At 43.0% G+C, this 19,363-nt stretch overlaps 1 protein-coding gene across 2 annotated transcripts; it reads left to right on the forward strand.

The window, feature by feature from the left end:
• Positions 1 to 630: 630 nt before the first annotated feature.
• On the forward strand, positions 631 to 19,200 carry COIL (coilin). Of its 2 annotated transcripts, XM_043583989.1 has the most exons (7): positions 631 to 910; positions 9,571 to 10,684; positions 10,807 to 10,890; positions 11,303 to 11,350; positions 13,899 to 13,968; positions 16,584 to 16,672; positions 18,238 to 19,200. In XM_043583989.1, exons 1-7 carry the CDS (start codon positions 666 to 668, stop codon positions 18,325 to 18,327), a joined length of 1,740 nt encoding a protein of 579 aa, XP_043439924.1. In that variant the 5' UTR covers positions 631 to 665; the 3' UTR covers positions 18,328 to 19,200. The 2 variants fall into 2 exon arrangements, with proteins under 2 accessions (XP_043439924.1, XP_043439925.1); XM_043583990.1 differs by lacking the exon at positions 16,584 to 16,672.
• The last annotated feature ends 163 nt before the right edge of the window (positions 19,201 to 19,363 follow it).

The following is a 19,363-nucleotide window of genomic DNA, read 5'->3' on the forward strand; positions in this document are numbered from 1 at the left end:
GATTCATGAGTTCCAGCCCCAGGTTGGGCTCTGTGCTGACAGCTCAGAGCCTGAAGCCTGCTTCAGATTCTGTTGTCTCCCTCTCTCTCTGCCCCTCCTCCACTTGCGCTCTGTGTCTCTCAAAAATAAACATTAAAAAAATAAAAATAAAATATGGATGGTGGGTGGTAGGTATTACACCGATAAGGTCTTTCAATTCCACTAGGCACATGTAAAGGAGTGACAAGTGGTTTTATTTTAAACGTATATTTACAATATACCAGGAAATGCATCTTTTCCAACTCTTTACCAACGAAAAAATTGTCAAATGTATTGGGAGTAACTGCTTTTTTGAAATTCTTTTCCATATATAAGCAAATATCTTAGAAGACAACGACTGAGAAGTGCTTGTTTATCCAGAGAGTTGCCTAAATTTCGACCCTGCATAGAGCTCAGCGGGAAAGGAATGAAGGCATTTATTTCACTTATGCCCTTCCCTAGCCCCAGCGATGAGCAAAATTGAATCGAATCAACCCCACTCCGCGTTCTTGCGGGTCACGGGAGCCTGCAGTAGCCACTGGCAGCCAATAGAGGGCACACGTTAAAAGGCCCCAGGGGGCGGGCCGCCGAGCACGCCTCTCGGTAGCCCTGTGGTGTCTCTCGGCTTCCGTTGAGCAACGGGCAAGATGGCGGCCTCCGAGACGGTTAGGCTACGGCTTCAATTTGATTATCCGCCTCCAGCTACCCCTCACTGCACGGCCTTTTGGCTTCTCGTCGACTTGAACAGATGCCGAGTGGTCACGGATCTCATTAGTCTCATCCGCCAGCGCTTCGGCTTCAGTTCTGGGGCCATCCTGGGCCTCTACTTGGAGGGGGGGCTTTTGCCCCCAGCCGAGAGCGCGCGCCTGGTACGAGACAACGACTGCCTCAGGTGGGCCAGGCGCGGGGTTGGGGGTGGCGGGGTGGGCGGCGGGCCGGGGACGCGCCTGCGCACGCCCGGGGCGCCTCGGGCCTCTGGAGGCCGCGCGTGGGTGAGGGGTGCGGAGTGGGGGTGGGCGTGGGGTGGGGCTGTCAAGCTGCTCATTCGTGCACCGGAGGGATGCTGATTGGTCTAGGCCGGGATGGGGCTCAGGAATCTGCACTGGGAGGAGCATCCTTCCCGGAGTGCTCCGGGGGCAAGTGGTTAGTAGACAAACCTGGGAAGACAGTGATCTGGTGCCCGGGCCGGGCGGGTGCTTCTTGCAACCTTGATTTAGCAAGCGCGTTCTTAGCCAGACACTGTGTTACATGCGCCCGATGCGGATGTGCATGAGACCTGGCCTTCCCCTGGCGGCTGGCAAGGTCAGGTGCAGGGCGCCCAGGCAAATAGAACAGTCATGTTCTCTTCCAAGCGTGCAGTTTGTCCACCCTTAGTAAGCTCCTGCCAGATCTCCTGAGACTTACGGTGTCATTCTTGCCTCACCTGGGTATTTTATGGTTCATTTAAGTAGGTGTTTGGGACCTTTTGGGTTGTGAATTGGAAAATAAAATAGTTTTAAATATGCTTTTGGAAATCAAAAAAAAAAAATGATACTGAGGGGGGCGCCTGGGCAGCTTAGTCAGTTGAGCTCAGACTCTTGATCTTTGCTCAAGTCATGATCTTACAGTCGTGAGGTCCAGCTCTGAGTAGGGCTCTGGGCTGAGAGTGCAAAGTCTACTTGGGATTCTTTCTCTCCCTCTGTCTTTGCCCTTTCCCTGCTCGCTCTCTCTCTCTCCCTCCCTCCCTCCCTCCCTCCCTCCCTCCAAATAAATAAATAAAATTTAAAAATGACACAGAGGTGGGTATCGAGGAGCCATTGTGGTATGAATTGCCCATGTGTGGTTGATTTGTCTCAATAAAATGGTAAGACAGGATCATTTCAGTTTGGATTCTTATCTTAGACTAATTTATTCAGGGCTTCTTTTTAAAACTTCAGGTACAACGAAAAAGTTCTAGAGTTTTGAACCAGGCTGCTTCCTCTGCTTGCTCTTTGTTGAATGTTCTTTCCTTAGAGCATGTCAGATTCATGAGATTTCTTCAGAACATCAGGGAATTCAGTTTGGAACAATTACTACCTCTTTGTGTGTGTGTCTCTCTTAAAAATGGGAATGCTGTGATTTACTAACGTTTAGTCGTTTCTAAAGACAATTTGAAATAGTTAAAATTTCAAAAAGAGTTCTTTTTCCTTTTTATTCACTGAAATAGCTTTCCATTATTTGTGCAATTCAGGAACTGCTTAAATGTTACGGTTGTAAGGACTGTATCCCCTCCTGTGAAGTTTACTTTCTGACCTAATGAATTACTAACTTGCTGCTCACTAACTGCAGTGCATTATACCTCAAGTAATGAATCACCTGGGAATTACACTCTGTATAATGAAGTGAACAATGTCAAAAGCAAATGATGATGGCTTTTATAAGAAATAAACATAGCACAGTGGCAGGCCGAATTCCTCCTGAACACTTCAAATGCATAACTGTGTATGGTAAGAAATATCTCTGTAGCTGGCTTCAGTGGCTAATGGGGCAGACCTTAGGAAAAAAATTGAATTTGTAAAAATTTTTGTTTAAAATTTTTTTTTAATGTTTATTTATTCTTGAGACAGAGACAGAGCGTGAACAGGGGAGGGGCAGAGAGAGAGAGGGAGACACAGAATCCGAAACAGGCTCCAGGCTCTGAGTTGTCAGCACAGAGCCCGACGCAGGGCTCGAACCCACGAACTGTGAGATCATGACCTGAGCCGAAGTCGGCCGCCCAACCGACTGAGCCACCCAGGCGCCCCAATTTGTAAAAATTTCATATGTTTTTTGTGGTTTCCTGTTTTCCATCATTTCTGTCTTCCCCCAACAGATTCACCTTTCTCCAGAGCTGCAGAAGAAAGCCTAGTCTCTTTTTTTTTAAAGGTTCCTAATATTGTTGGAGTAGACCAAGATAACTAGTTTCATGTTTTTGTATGTTACCTTCTTGTGTGATGCAGGCAGGCAGCCTGGATAATTACACTAGATTGTGTTGCTGAGCGCAGGAGACAGTGGAGAAGGGAGAGATCTTCGTGAAACACAAGGGGTCAGGGAATTTTGCAGCACCTTGAAGGACATGTAGGAAATGGAAATGTTGGGTAGCCCATTACTAGTGGAGGCAAAAGCTAGCCTGACTCGGTGAAGAGATGTGTCTGGCCGCAGAAGGATTCTGGAGGGGTTGCCGGGAGTACTGAAAAGTCTAATGGGGAAAGGTGAGCCAGGTGGTGGATATCCCATGAGGCTGGAGAGGTTTCTCCTCACTTGTGTGCCACAGCCATTTCCTCACGGCCCATTCTCTTACGCGGCCACAGTCTGACTTTTTCTGCTTTGACAGACGAAAAAACATTTATACTTTAAAATGGCTCAAGGTAAAGAGTCCCTTATTTATCTTCTCACGTACTCTTTCCGGTATTACCCCACTCTCTAGAAGTATCCTCAGTTAAGTTTGGGGTCTGTCTTCCTAGATTTTTTTCTCATACACACGCAAACATATACTTTTTAAATACACATGCCATTATAATATACATGTTGTCCTGCACCTGACTGGTTTTTTTTTTTTTTTTTTTTTTTTTTAGAGAGACAGAGCGAGTGCCATTGGGGGAGAGGGGCAGAGAGAGAGCTGGGGAAAGGCAGAGAGTGGGAGAGAGAGAATCCCAAGCAGGCTCCACATTGCCAGCATGGAGCCTGAGGGGCTCGAACTCATGAATCGTGAGATCATGACCTGAGCTGAAATCAAGAGTTGGATGCTTAACCGACTGAGCCACCCAGGCACCCTGAGAGAGAAAGAATCTTAAGCAAGTTCTGTGCTGAGCACAGATCTTGATGCAGGACTTGACCCCATGACCCTGGGATCATGACCTGAACCAAAATTAAGAGTCTGACTCTCAACTGACTGAGCCACCCAGGGACCCCTGCACCTCACTTTTTTGCCTAACATATCTTGGGTATCTTTCATTTTAGTGTATATAGTATGTGATGTACATCATTCTTTTTTTAATTTATTTTATTTTTTTGTTTTAAAGAGAGAGTGCATGAGCTGGGGAGAGGGGCAGAAGGAGAGAGAGAGAGAGAGAGAGAGAGAGAGAGAGAGAGAGAGAGAAAAGAGAAGGCGAATCTTAAGCAGGTTCCATGCTCAGTGTGGAGCCTGATGCAGGGCTCAATCCCATGACCCTGGGATCATGACCTGAGCCAAAATCAAGAGTTGGATGCTGAACCCTATGAGCCACTCAGGTGCCCCTACATGCTTCTTTTTAAATGCCACATAGTAGGGGTGCCTGGGTGGCTCAGTCAGGTGAGCGTCCGACTTCAGATCAGGTCATGATCTCACGGTTCATGGGTTTGAGCCCCGGGTCGGGCTCTGTGCTGACAGCTCAGAGCCTGGAGCCTGCTTCGGATTCTGTGTCTCCTTCTCTTTCTGCCCCTCCCCTGTTCACACTCTGTCTCTGTCTCTCAAAAATAAATAAATGTAAAAACAATGTTTCTTAAATGCCACATAGTATTCTTTTACATGCCTTAAATTTATTTAACCAATTTCTTACTAATGGACATTTTAGGTTGTTATCTTAGTTCATTTGGGCTGTTATAATAAAAATACCATAATCTGGGTAGTTTATAAACAACAGAAATTGGCACCTGGGTGGCTCAGTCAGCTAAGTGTCCGACTTCAGCTCAGGTCATAATCTCACAGTTCCCGAGTTTGAGCCCTGCATCCGGCTCTGTGCTGACAGCTCAGAGCCTGGAGCCTGCTTCGGATTCTGTGTCTCCCTCTCTCTCTGCCCCTTCCCTGCTCACACTCTGTCCCTGTCTCTCTCTCAAAAATAAATAAACACTAAAAAATTTAAAAAATAAATTAAAGGGGTGCCTGGGTGGCTCAGTCGGTTAAGCGTCCGACTTCGGCTCATGTCATGATCTCGTGGTCCGTGAGTTCGAGCCCCGCGTCGGGCTCTGTGCTGACAGCTCAGAGCCTGGAGCCTGTTTCAGATTCTGTGTCTCCCTCTCTCTCGGACCCTCCTCTGTTCATACTCTGTCTCCCTCTGTCTCAAAACTAAATAATGAATGTTAAAAAAAATTAAAAATAAATTGAAAAATAAAGCAACGGAGATTAATTTCTTACAGTTCAGAGACTGTCCAAGATCAAGGTGCCAGCAGATTTGGTGTCCAGTGAGGTTTCCTTTCTGGTTCATAGATGGCACCTTCTCACTGTGTCCTCATGTGGTGGACGGGACTAGGAAGTGTTGTAGGGTCTCTTGTGTACGAGCACTAATCTGATTCATGAGGGGTCCACGCTCATGGCCTAAGCAGCTTCCAAAGTCCCCACTTCCTAATTCCATCACGTTGGTGGTTAGGATTTCAACATGGATTTTGTGGGGACACCAGCATTTCGACCATGGCAGGTTTTTTGTTTTGTTTTTGTTTCTTAAGATTTTATTTTTAAGTAATCTCTACGTGGGGCTCAAATTCACAACCCTGAGATCAAGAGTCACATGTTCTACCAACTGAGTCAGCCAGGCACTCCCCATGGTAGTTGTTTTCTGGTTTCCACTGGTAAACATTGCTGTAGTGAGCATTCTTGCATGTCTGTGTGTGCTTGGGCAGTGATTCAGCCGGATGCATTCCCAGAAGAGGTACTTGTTGGTCAAATTTTAAAATTTGGTAAGTACTGTCAAATTAGCCTCCAGAAAAGTTGCACAGGTCTGTCTTTATACCAACAATATAGGAGTTACTTTTTTTCAGTATCGTGTGAAAAGGAAGACAGCAATGTGATTAAGAATTCAAGGTCGGGAGTCAGAACCCTGGGTGTGCGTCTTGACTCATCAGTTGTGTTCCCTTGGTCCAGTAACTTTACCTCTCTGAAGGTGAAAATGCCACAGCCAGATGGGAGGGAGACTGCAGGGAACAGAGGGGACCCAAAGAGAGTGCAGCTCTACCTTTTTACTCTCCTTGTTGAATTTCATCTCCGTTTGATGGGACAAATTCATTAAAGCCCACTAACTCCTTCCCTGGGAGGACTAACAACATTTATTGTATTAACAAAAATTAGAGTTAACGTTTGGATAGTACTTGCTCTGAGTCTGGCACTGCCCTAAATATACATGATAGCTCATCTGAGTATTAAAATTATTATTACTATCCTCATTTTTACAAATGAGAAAGGTTGAGATACTATTTTAAATTTAAAGTGGCAGAACAAGGATTTGAATCCAATCGCTTGGGCCAAAAGTGGGTGGCCCACAGTGGGTGTGGGGGTCAGGCTATGCAGTTGGACGTGCCTATATTTCTGTGTGATCGAATCCTAGAAGTGAAGTTGCACATTTAGGGGCGCCTGGGTGGCTCAGTCGATTGAGCGTCCGACTTCGGCTTAGGTCATGATCTTGTGGTTTGTGAGTTCGAGCACCACATCGGGCTCACTGCTATCAGCACAGAGCCAGTTTCAGATACTCTGTCTCCCTCTCTCTGCCCATCCCCCCCCCCCCCCCCCGCATAAATAAACATTAAAAGAAAGAAAATAAATTGCACATTTAAAGGAAGCACCTTGGGGCACGTGGCTGGCTCAGTCTAAAGAGCATGTGACTTTTTTTTATTATTATTATTATTTATTTTTTAGCATTTATTCATTTCCGAGACATAGAGAGACAGAGCATGAATGGGGGAGGGTCAGAGAGAGGGAGACACAGAATCCGAAACAGGCTCCAGGCTCTGAGCTGTCAGCACAGAGCCTGACGCGGGGCTCGAACTCATGGACCGCGAGATCGTGACCTGAGCCGAAGTCGGCTGCTCAACCGACTGAGCCACCCAGGCGCCCCAAGAGCATGTGACTTTTGATCCCGGGGTCTGAGTTCAAGCCCCACAGGGGGTGTAGAGATTACTGAAGTAAATAAATCTTAAAAAAAAAAAAGGAGCATCTTGCATTTTGATAATATCACCTGGCTTGCCCTACAGAATTTGCATGAACACTGGAGAGTCTGTTTTAGAAATTTCTTGGAATTAAATCTCTTTCACTGCTAATTACATAGGTAATTCACTTCTCTTTGTACAAGTACAGCTATGTTTGTTGTCTGTGATCCAACTAAAGAAATGAAGGACATTGTCAGGGAAAGTGCATACCCTGAAAGGAATTGGTTGGTAACTTGGCAGACCCAGGTGAACCATTTCTTACTCTCTGGATGGCATTTTGTTCCTCAACCTTACTATGTTCCCAACAGAAATGATTCTCCTCAGTAATCACAGATAGTGAATAAGGCGGCAGCAGTCATAGGTCATACCTTCATATCAGAATCCACAGATTCACTGTCTTCAGAATGGGTAAGGTGATGCCAAGGGCTGCTTTTGTAAGCCTGAGGGTCTTGCAGGCTCCTCTGAAAGGCAGCAGGTGCCGGGTTCCAGTGATTTAATAAACCGCAATGACTGAACAGAGTCTTGCAACCATTTTCAAAGTTTGATGGAAAATTCAGTCCTAATTGGTTGCCTTAGAATTGAACCTTGAATCATAGCATTGCTACATAGTAAAACAAATTAATCAAGAATGTCCATTATTCTTACAAGTTCCCCAGTTGTTCTTAGAGTCATAGGATTTTCAGCTAGTTTTTGCCCATTTAAGAATCACTTCCTTGCTGCTAGATGCTAAAGTCCATCCTGGGAGTAGAAGATGATGTGTTTTTATAATCTAAATCTCTGATCATTCATACTTTTTTTTCTCTTTATCCTGATATCAGTAGCTTTGACTTTGCTTTGTATGTGTCTGTGTATCTGTGTATTCTGAAGAATAATTGAGGGTTTTTTCACCTGCCACACTGAGATAAATCCACTGGTATTACAGTCCCTTAAAAGAATTTAAAGAATGCTTATATATTCTTATTCACCAATTATACTTTATTTTCAAATATGATTATACATCTTTCACTGGTTACTAAAAAAAATTGATGAAATATATAGCTGGATATAAACATATTAATATATTGCCTGTTTTTAGCAGACGATTTTGAGCACCCGCTATGAACTTGACACTGGGGACACTCTAGGCTCTCTGTCATTGGACTGCACATATTAGAGGTAGCTGTTGCCAGGCCATGGAGCAACAGAGCTCCTTTACTGTAATCATTTTGGATGAAATGTGTGTTAGGGTTCTTCAGAGAACCGGAAGCAATAGGAAATGATAAATACATAGAGATATGAATCTGTTATAAGGAATTGGCTCATGAGATTAGAGAGGCTGAGCGGTCCCAAGATTCACAATTGGCAAGCCAGAGACCTAAGAGAACCGATGATAAAGTTCCAGTCCAAGTCCAAAGGCCTGAGATCCAGGGGAGTCGATGGTGTAAGTTCCAGCTCTAGTGTGAGTCTGAAGGCGGGAGCAGGCTGAGGTCCCAGCTCAGACAGTTGGGCAGAGAGAGGGAATTCTGTTCAGACCTTCAATGGATTGGGTCAGACCCACTCACATTGGGGTGGGCCATCTGCTGGACTTAGTGTACCCATTCAAAAATTTTTTTCTTTAATGTTTTTTTATTTTTGAGACAGAGAGAGACAGAGCATGAGTGGGGGAGGGGCAGAGAGAGAGGGACACACAGAATCCGCAGCAGGCTCCAGACTCTGAGCCCAGAGCACAGAGCCCAACGAGGGGATTGAATCCATGAACCGTGAGATCACGACCTGAGCGGAAGGCAGGTGCTTAACTGACTGAGCCACCAAGGCATTAGTCTACCCATTCAAATACTAATCTCATCTAGAAATATCCTCACAGACAAACCCAGAATGATGTTTAACCAAATATCTGGGCTGTCATGGCCCAGTCAAGGTGACACGTAAAATTAATAATCACAGAATGTCAAGGAATTTTGTGATGGCTGTCACTGTCCCAGAGAACATAAATTGTTAGAAGGTTTTCCTAAATTTCAACAAAATAAAAATGAAGTCTGATTTTAAGAAAAAGCAGCCCACATTTAAAAATAAAAATTTTTATTTTTAATACAATTTAAGTTGGTTAAACGTCCGACTCTTGATTTTGGCTCAGGTCATGATCCCACGGTTTGTGCCCCTACCCCACTCCATGCACGTGCATGCTTCTCTCTCTCAAAATAAATAAACATTTAAAAAATAAAAAGAAGAGTGGGTACTCTGCAGTATCACCATTTGGGGTAGGCGGCATAATAGAGTGGAGAGATTGTGAACTTTGAAGTTAGACAGACTGAGGTTTGAATCCCATCTCTGCTGCCTATGAGCTGTGGACTTTGGGTGGGTTACTTATCTGAACTGCAGTTCTGTAATCTGTCTTAAAATGAAGCATACCTACTTCATGGTGGCATTTGATTAGGGAAAATGTCTAGAAAATGCTTGGGATGCAGTAGATATTCAGTAAATAAAACTCGTCACTTCAAAGTTGACTCTAAGGGATGCCATATAGACCATTTTGTCAAAAAGAGTCTTTTGTCCTGAAGTTACTTGACATTTTTTCATTGACTGATGACAGGTATAGTGTGTGGCCATCCTGGTATCTAACTGTGTCCCAGAGACATGCCTGTGAATGACTCACTGTAGCTTTCTCTCTTGTTGTTTTGCTAGAGTTAAATTAGAAGAGAGAGAAACTGCGGAGAATACTGTAACAGTCAAGAATGGTGACGATAGTCATTTATTACCCAGAAAAGCAAAGAAGAGGGCATTTAAGTTGGAGGAGGGTGAAGAAACCGAACTAGATTACAGAAATTCAAAGAAACATTGGAAGAGGCAAGAGAACAGTAGCAATGGGAAGACCTTGGATCTAGAACCTAAAGCTGCCACAGATCAGAGTATGAGGAGAAAGGGCAAGAGGAAAAACAAAGCCATGTGTGGTGTAGTGGATGGTGATGACGAAGAAACCAAAAGAAAGTCACCAAAGAGGAAGGAGAAATGCGAACTTAAAAGGCAGACCAAGAACTCCAGGTCTTCTAAAGCACAGACGGTGAAGGACTGGGCCATCTCGAACTGTGGTCCTCTGAAAAGCTCACCTGCTAGGAACAACCTTGTCAAAGCCAAAAGGAAAGGCGGTGCGGGCATCTGTCCAAAAGACAGCCCCATTTTCTCCTCAGAGTCCGAGTCTTCTCATGAGTCCACCAGTGATGGTGTCAGCAATGTCCTCTTGGAGGTCAGAAATTCCTCAGAGAAAACATCAACTGAGTTATCAAAGGAAGGGCCCTCGAGAAAAAACACGACTGCAAACAAAGTGGCTGCCAAAACTGGCTTCACCTGTGCGGCCGTCAAGTGCAAGACGACCAGAGCATCATCTTCCAGTTCGGACTCCAGCTCGGAGTCGGACGACCAGTGCACGGTGTCAAAGAGCGCCCCGGAGCGCGCTGCGGGTTTCTTAAAGCCTGTAGGCCTCTTTGCAGGAAGAGGCTGTCCAGGCCCGGGGCCGTGCGCGCAGACCCCACACGCTGCCGGGTGGAAGCTCTCGGACGCAAACGGTGCCAGACAGGCTCCTCCCGGGCCCCCTCCCAACGTGACTCTCCCCACCAGTTTGGGAAGAGGCTGGGGGAGAGGAGAGGACCTTCTTTCTTGGAAGGGAGCTAGGGGTCGGGGTGTGCGGGGGAGAGGCCGGGGCCGAGGGCAAGCTGTTTCCTTTGTGTTAAATAGAAACCCTGAGTATCAGAAGCACCAGCAACTAAATGAAATGGTAACAAACTCCTCTACTATTATCCAGGCAAGTATTATTTATCGTGAGTGCTCTTCTTCCGCTAGGCCCGTGGGGTGTGTCTGCAGTTGATGTCACGGCTTCACTTTTGTCACCAGTAACAAAGTCACGTGACTCATGCTGTCTTTCAGAATCCGGTAGAGACACACAAGGACTACAGTTTGTTACCGCTGTTAGCAGCTGCCCCACAAGTTGGAGAAAAGATTGCATTTAAGGTACATTTTAAAACAACAATTACCACCAAAAAGATTCTTCTCCCTCCAAATAAACTTACTCATTGGCAGGTCAGGATTATATATGTGTATGTACTAGACCCTTTCCAGATCATATCTGTCCTGTGCCTAGCATGTAGTGGGTACCTACTTATGGTTTTCTGAATGAATAAAAATGGCTGAGCTTGGTGTGTGGAACCTAGCAAGCGCTCAGTTAAGAAAGGCTCTGCATAGCACCAACCCCTCTCCACCCCAAACCGAAGAAACCTCTCCCACTGGAACTTCTGTCTCGCCGCAGGTCATGGCAGGGCTCCCAGAATGGTGGAGTGGGCACCCCGCCACTGCATGTTTTCTTGGGGGCAGGGGAGAGGAACTGCGGGGCTTGTGTATTTGTGGGCTCTTTCTTCTTTTTTAGCTTTTGGAGCTGACATCCGATTATTCTCCTGATGTCTCTGACTACAAGGTAAGGCTTTTTATTTAAAAATAACTAAGTGTCAGTATATTAAACAAGCTAAAGTCATATTTAATACTGCTAATATGGATAATTTTGATTTTTTTTCAGTATATAATGTTGTAGAAAATGGGAGCATTATCAAAATGTAAACTTTTTAACAGTATCACTGTGGAGCCCCCAGTGTTATTTTCCTTACATCTGGGGAAGAATGTAGAATAATGACAAGTTTAATTCTTTTAAAGTCATTTTTTTTTTTTTCTAACCAGCTTAGACAACCAGCTTAGCAAGCTTATTTGAATGCCACTCTCCCAGGATCCTAAACTTTGAAAGAAAATACTAAATAGCTTTCAGCCAGAAAATTTGATTACTTTCATCATAGGAATCTCTTTTATATAATTGTGATTTACTGCAGATTCTTATGGTCTAACATGGCCCCTTTTATATTATCTCTTCACCACAGGTAATTCACGAGTACTGTCCCTGTAATTTATTCACTTAACACGCGTATGGGACTTCACATTAGCATGAGCTTTATCACAATTCAGTAAAAGTTTGACCCCATCAGTGGGATTACAGAATTACATGTTCCCTTCCTTTTTTCATCCATTCAAAATTTTGTTGAAAACTTTGTTAAAGGGGTGCCTGGGTGGCTCAGTCTGTTGAGCGCCTGACTTTGGCTCGGGTCATGATCTCACAGTTCATGAGTTTGAGCCCCGCGTCGGGCTCTGTGCTGACAGCTCAGAGCCTGGAGCCTGCTTCGGATTCTGTCTCTCTCTCCCTCTGCCCCTCTCCTGCTTGTGCTCTGTCTCTCTCTCAAAAATGAATACATTAAAAAAAAAAAAGAAAACTTTGTTAAAATGCACATTTTTTAATTTTTATGTAATATACGGAATATAAGTCCATTTAAAAAATGAGTTGATACCTTGGAAGACTTTTTTTAAACCTTGAAAGATTTTTAAAATCTTGGTAAGAACCTTTCCTCAAAAGTAGGCTAGAAGGTAGGTCAGTTCTGGGTAACTGGTATTTTATCACATTTTTCATCTTGACCCCTTTATATAGGTGACATATAATTTGTCATCTAAAGCAGGATACTTGTGCATGAAAAGGGTTAATATTATATTAATAATTATCCTGGAAGGAAATGTAAATGGACTTGTTGGGCAAACCAGGATGTTTTATCACCTTACCATAGATAATTACTTTAATTCTGTGATGTACTACAAGATAGAAATATAGAATTGGTATGTTCTACAACCTCTACAAACTATGATTCTAGATGATACTGATTTTTTTATTTTTTATTTTTATTATTGGTTTTTTATTAAAAAAATTTTTTTTAATGTTTTTTATTTTATTTTTGAGAGACAGAGACAGAGCATGAGCGAGGGAGGGACAAGAGAGAGGGAGACACAGAATCCGAAGCAGGCTCCAGGCTCTGAGCTGTCAGCACAGAGCCTGACGCGGGGCTCAAACTCATGAACTGTGAGATCATGACCTGAGCCAAAGTCAGGCACTCAACCGACTGAGCCACCCACGCGGCCCATTATTGGTTTTTTATTTCAGAGAGAAAGTGCATGAGTGGGGGAGAGGGACAGAATAAAAAGGGCCTTGGGGGAGAATCTTAAGCAGGCTCCACGCTCAGCACAGAGCCCAACACAGGGCTTGATCCCATGACCATGGGATCACAACCTGAGCTGAAATCAAGAGTTGGACGCTCAACCAACTGAGCTACCCAGACACCCTGATTCTGATTATTTTTAATGCATATTAAATATATGTTGGTCATCACAGTTCTTACCCTGGAAAGCTATTTTTTTACTTTCCCGGTATTTAGAACTTTCTGGAAATGATTTTCAAAACCATTTGGAAAGTGAAAGTCAGTACCGGTTTTTTTTTGCCTTGACCTCAAGTGCTGTTATCTAGCTTGATCACTAGCTTTATTCCTGAAGCTTGTCTTCAAAAGTTAAATCTGTCTTCAAAGGATGTAGTCTCCTCCACGCTCAACCCTGTCTCACGTGTACGTACCTACCTGTGGGATTTTAATTGATGAAGGTGGCTGAGTGATGCCACAGAAGTCAGTGCAATGAAAGAAGAATTTATTACTTACGTTTCCCGAGGGAGGGGGAATGCCACGCCATGCAGGACCCCGGAGGAAAGCACCAGGGTGTCATCCAGAGGCAGAGACAGGAGTGAAGAGAAAGCCTGGGCAGGGCCTTTATTGGGGTTTCCTTGGGATAGGCCAGGCGGGATGGGGGAAGCAGTTTAGGATTGGCTCATTTGAATAATTAGCAGACTTTGGGCTATAGGGGCCGTGCCTAGTTGTGTGGTACCCGACCCTGGAATGATTTAGATTCAGGGGAAATATTGGCTTGGTGTGTGGGAGTTTTATTTCTCCTACATATTGATTTATTAAAGAAAAAAAGTTTTCATATTGAGATAAAATTTATGTAATGTAAAATTTACCATTTTAACCATTTTAAAGTGTATGATTCAGTGGTTTTAGTATATTCCAGTGTTTCACCTGCTGGTTTTTGACTTGGACTTTTATTTTTGAAAGGAAGGAAAAATACTAAGCCACAATCCAGACACCCAGCAAGTAGATATAGAAATTCTTTCATCCTTACCTGGTGAGTCTTGTAGAAAAGAATTCGAAAATTTAGTCTCTTTATATCTACATTGGTTTCTAAATAGCTTTTACACACAGGAGCTGCTCTCTTGCTTGGCCTCTGGGAGTAACTGTCCACTATCCCTGTCCTCACAGAGCAGCCCAGGAGACCCGAGCTCCCCCTAGTGGAGGTGTGTGTCCACTATGGATTGTTGGATCTGTTTACAAAGCTGTTAGGCAAGTTGTTCTTATTCCTGTAATTATGCAGTTTCATAAAAACTGCATAAACTAATGAACATTGATTGCAAAAAGAATTATTTCTGTGAAACCCAAGTTGAATGCCGACCCAGGAGTATAACTAAGAAATTTACTATTCAATCGTGTGGGTGGATCTGCTTTGAGATTGGGAGGAATCTGGTAAAAATCTAGGAAGATTCTGAACTCAGGCTGCGTTGCTAGTGTTTGCATTCCTGTATCCCTTTAGAAGAACTCAGAACTGGAAATTGTAGAAATTGCAGATATACATTAAGTATGTGGTTTATGAAAGAAAGAGAACTCTAGTCAGTGGGCTCCTAAGACCTTCTCAGGTCTATCTCCAAAGATTGGCAAATGAGCATACTTCAGTGTGTTAAGTCAAAATAGAATGTCTAAAGTATATGTGCATGCACACTCTCACACATCATTTTAAATGGCTCCCTGCTTTATCCCTGATTCATCTCACCCATTATTGGTTCTAAAATCTGAGAATAAGAGAGCTTTTACTGTATGTGGCTTCACTTGGGTTGTGTTGTAGGGGTCCCTGGCCACAGATCAGGGGAGACCCTTTTTCTTTAGCAGACCCGAAGGCAATTAATTGTATTCTCTTTGTGTTTAAATAATGTAATGAGTAAAAGATTCAAAACTCCCGTACACAGTAATCAGTTAACATGGTTTTCCAACGAAGTCCCTTTATAATGTTAAGTAAATGATTAGATATAACTTAAATTGGTTTTCCAGCTTTCTTCTCATTAGGTTTTATTTGAGGAAATCTCTCTTCCTAGGAATGGTGGGCAAAGAAATTTGTCCATGGTCAGATTCCACGACACAGCCTGATCACTGCTTGTCAGGTGATTGACAGTGATAACATCCAATTAGAACTTTTCTTCTTTGGGGCATCAAGAAGTGTCTTTTATCTGCTCACTGGTGGAAATACAGGTAGTCCTCGCTTTGCATGGTTCTGATATATAGGAACTTTAGTTACCATGGTTTAGTTAAATAACACCAGTTCCCAAAGACATTAGATATGTTACCTGTTAACTGACTAGTGGCACAAAGTTCTGCTAATTCTTCAGTCCACGGATCACTACGTAAATAACAGATGCCCATCATGATCGGTGACCAGTCATGTCACGTCCTTCCAAGTCTCCTGGTGATAAGTCACCGTGCAGCTGTTACTCAGTTCCCATACACGCAGCATCGCATGAGGCTGTGCTGTCTCCTTGTACAATCTCAGTGATAGACCCACAGGGCATCTTACAAAAATGGATAATGGAGGTAGGGAATTGGTCGACAGAGATGAAAGTACAACAAAGAAACAAAAAGTGATAGTTCTGGAGGTGACACCCAAGTGAAGTTTAAACTTGTGGAGTTAGAAGAAACCACTAACTGTGGGGATGTTGGAACTGCAGTTTATGTGAGCTTGACATAAAGGAAGAAGGTAGTGGTGATGACAGGGATAAAGAGGTCCCGGAGGTGGCATCAGCAAAAACATCACACAATTGCAAAACAGAAACAAAGAAGCTCCAAGAGTTATTTCACGATGATGTCAAGATCTCAAAGGAAAAAATACTGAAAGCTGATCCACGCTTAGAAAGGTGTCTGCAAGTTCCATAAAGTGTAAAGATTCTCTGTGTTGTTGTTATGCGACAGGAAGGCCAGCACTGTTCAAGCCACCCTTGATAAGTTTCCTTTTCTTTTCCTTTTTCTTTTCTTTCGCCTGATAAGTTTCTTACAAAGAAATAGAACACTAGTTCTCGGTCTTTTTGATGTCTCAGATTACAGTGTACTACATAAATGCTAGTTTTACTATTTTCATCTCTCTGTACAGTAATTTTAATGTTCTGATAGTTTTTAAAGGTCATGAGACAATCATAATTTTTCCATTGATTATTCAGGTAGTTTTGCATGATGTCAGCCTGGATGGTCATTTTTATGGTCCCACACTACCATGCAACGCGAGGATTGCTGTATTACCAAGTAGTAAGCACGTTTAATTTCTGAGGACGGAGCAAAATACACAAATTTTGCAGAATTTATATCACGTTAACCTGCTGAAACAGGTCCTGTATCTGTTGGGTTACCTAATGGTCACACGTTCTTTTCTGGGAGTACTAATAACAGTGTATGGAGCTCATTTCTTTTTGACGAAGGAAAGATGGTCTCTGGCAAATGGCCCAGGGGCTCCCGTCTGCTGTTACAGGGTGTTTCCGAGGGTCTCCTGTCACTGAACACTCCATGCTTTCATGTGCGTACCCAGCCTCCACATCAATGGACAATTTGTTTGTGGTTGTTTTTCTAATGATATAAATTCCCTGTAGAGGAACATTTTCACTACTGGGAAATGACTTACTGTCTCTCCTTCCTACCGTCTGGTTTCAGCCATGAAAGAACCTGGGAAATTTGATTTGGTTTATCACAACGAAAATGGAACTGAGGTAGTGGAGTACGCTGTGACGCAGGAGAAGAGGGTAGGCGCGCTTCTCTTCTTGGGATTGCTCGGTCGTCCATTCTCTCTCGACTGGTTGCTGGTAGTCTGGAAGATGACATCGCAGCTTCCGGTTTCTGGTGGTCTGGAAGGTGACATCGCAGCTGCCTGAACTGCCTGTATTAAAGTTGTAAAAGATCTAGGCCCTGGGATCTCTGGTCTGCCTACAGGGTGGCGAGTTCAGTGCCAAGTGCCAAGTTAGGGTACCGTCTCGGATCTCAAAGAGCCTACACGACAAGATTCACGAATAACAAAGTCTTATTTAAGGTTATAGAGTTGTCTAAAATCTTAATTGCATAAGGGTTTCAGTAGAAAAGAACACTGTATTTAAAAACCTTTATTGATATATACATTGAGAAAATTATACATATGTATACAGCTTGAACGATAATCACAGATGAACATACCTGTGTCACCAGCACCTAGATAAAAGAAATGGGATATTAACAGCCCCCCCTGGAAATCTCCATAGTGTCTCTTTGCAGTCATTACTACCTCCCAAATATTACTGTGATTCTGACTGATGCCAGCTTAGATGTTTTGAAAAATGACATGAAAATGATGGTTCTGTCTTTTGACTTCCATTTAAATCCTTAAATTGCCCTTTTAAGAAGTATATGGTTTAGCTTTTAGGCAGCCAGATTTCCAGAGTTGCAGGCAATGCTGGCTCATGAGGCTATGCTAGCATTAAACTAACTAGAATTTATATTTAAGAAAATGCTTCCTCTTAAGGTGTTTATATTTGAAAGGTTATGGATATTATTCTGTAGCTTTCAGTATTGCAGACTCACATGTTACCTGAAATGTAAACTTGTAGAAACCCTAACCAGACTGTTTTGCTTTGTCTTTAGGATAGATGACACTCTTAGGGATTTATTCCCAAAACACATTTTTAGGGTCTGTGGTAGGATCAGCAGATTTGGCCACATCTCCTGTACTTCTTTATTGGCAACGTATGCTTCTGCGCTTTTTTGTTGAAATGTATTCTTGGAAACTACATTGGAAAATTAAACCTTGGAAGTTTCCCCTCTCTATGCCTATTAAACCGAGGCCTGAAGCAGAGCCTGTAATTACCTCTCCTTGACACTAGATGGCCCTCGTGATTCGTCCACACGGGCCGAGTGTTCACATTGGCTGGCTCTTGGTGAGATGCGAAGCAGCTCCTGGTTTTAGGCAGCACAGGAGAGCGACTGTAGAGCTGCGCAGAGGAACATCAGCAGTCCCGAGAAGAGTGCGTGGGCCGCCTAGCCACAGGGTCTTGTTGGGCAAACCTCCCTGACCCCTTTGTAACCACTGCCCTGCGCCCCGCCCCACCCCCTGCTCCAAATGAAAGAAGGGTAAAATGTGTTTAACGTAAAGTGTAGTTGCCTTCTAGGTAAACAAGTTCTTCTGCCCTAATTGAACTCAGCTTACTGGGACTCACATCATTCCAGGTCTTCAACCATTCTGCACAAATGGAAATATACTTGACTGAAGTTTTTAATCGACTGAAACCTAAATGACCTCAAAATGAAGCCTCTAAACCAAATGTTTTGTGTCTTTCCTCAGATCACTGTTTTTTGGAGAGAGTTGATTGATCCAAGACTGATCGTTGAACCTCCGAGTACCATACCAAGTACAGAGCCTGCTCGAGGATGACCTCTCCACCTCCTAGTCTACAAATGTCTTGTTTGTGAAAGGGACTATAACCTGAACTCGTTTTTTTTTTTTTTTTTAAAGATTTGAAAGTTGTATGCGTTTTTTGTTCACTTTACTGCATAGGAAAAAAATCTACCTCATCATTTAAAATAACATGGGTGTTGCTTTTGTAGACCTTTTTTTTCCTTCTTCCAGGCTTAATTTCAGTAACAAAATTTAAAACATGACATTCCCTCCAGGCATTGTTATATATCAGCGTATATGGTTTCTTCTCTTTTTTTTAATTTATTTTTTGACCATCAAGTAGCCATCGTCAATAGGAGTTTATAACACCAAGTACAAGAAAATGCTGCATATCTTGTTTCAGTAACATTGTATTAAGTAACATTTTAAGACATGAAAGCATGTTACTTGACCGAATTTTTTAATATTCAAGTTGTTCCATTAAATGTGGAGCATCTTATACATTTCAAGTATTTTATACTTGTAACTGTCAAGAATTAAAAAGTAGGTGGGTTTGTTGCAGGCAATGAGTTAAGGAATCCTTTCACATTTTCTCAACTTTAAAATTAAGGATTTTCAGAACCTTGTGTAGAACAGTGAAAATAAGATCTCGTGTATTTGCCTGGGGACAAACGGGTGGTCCATCTGGGTGAGAGGATTTCCGCCCAGGGAATGTGTTATCTTTCTATAAGATCTCAAGCACCTGGCTGAGTGTGAAGTGAGGACTGAACAGAAACTTCCTTTTCTGTTATTATTCAAAACAGAGCTAAAATGGCTAAATATATACTGTGAAAATTGCTTTCTTTTAACAAAACATCGGGTTCCTCCTTCAGCTTTGCAAATTTCTAAATAAAATCATATTGAACTAAACTTCCATGAGTTGAGTATTGCTGTCTTGTTTCACAATGAGGCAAGAGATACCAACAAAATTCATCAGATCTAGGAGCTGTTGGGCCAGTGATGCTGTCCAGTTTTAACCTGGATAACATTTATGTGTATCAAATGTGGATTTATTGATTTGCAATGAAAAGTA

Source organism: Prionailurus bengalensis, chromosome E1, assembly GCF_016509475.1.
Source record: "Prionailurus bengalensis isolate Pbe53 chromosome E1, Fcat_Pben_1.1_paternal_pri, whole genome shotgun sequence".
NCBI lineage: Eukaryota > Metazoa > Chordata > Mammalia > Carnivora > Felidae > Prionailurus > Prionailurus bengalensis.

Coding starts and splice junctions, on each gene's coding strand:
- COIL (XM_043583989.1), top strand. CDS start 666: ATGGCGGCCTCCGAGACGGTTAGGCTACGGCTTCAATTTGATTATCCG. Junction 10,891..11,302: donor GAGAAAAGATTGCATTTAAG/GTACATTTTAAA, acceptor CTTCTTTTTTAG/CTTTTGGAGCTGACATCCGA. Junction 11,351..13,898: donor CTGATGTCTCTGACTACAAG/GTAAGGCTTTTT, acceptor TATTTTTGAAAG/GAAGGAAAAATACTAAGCCA.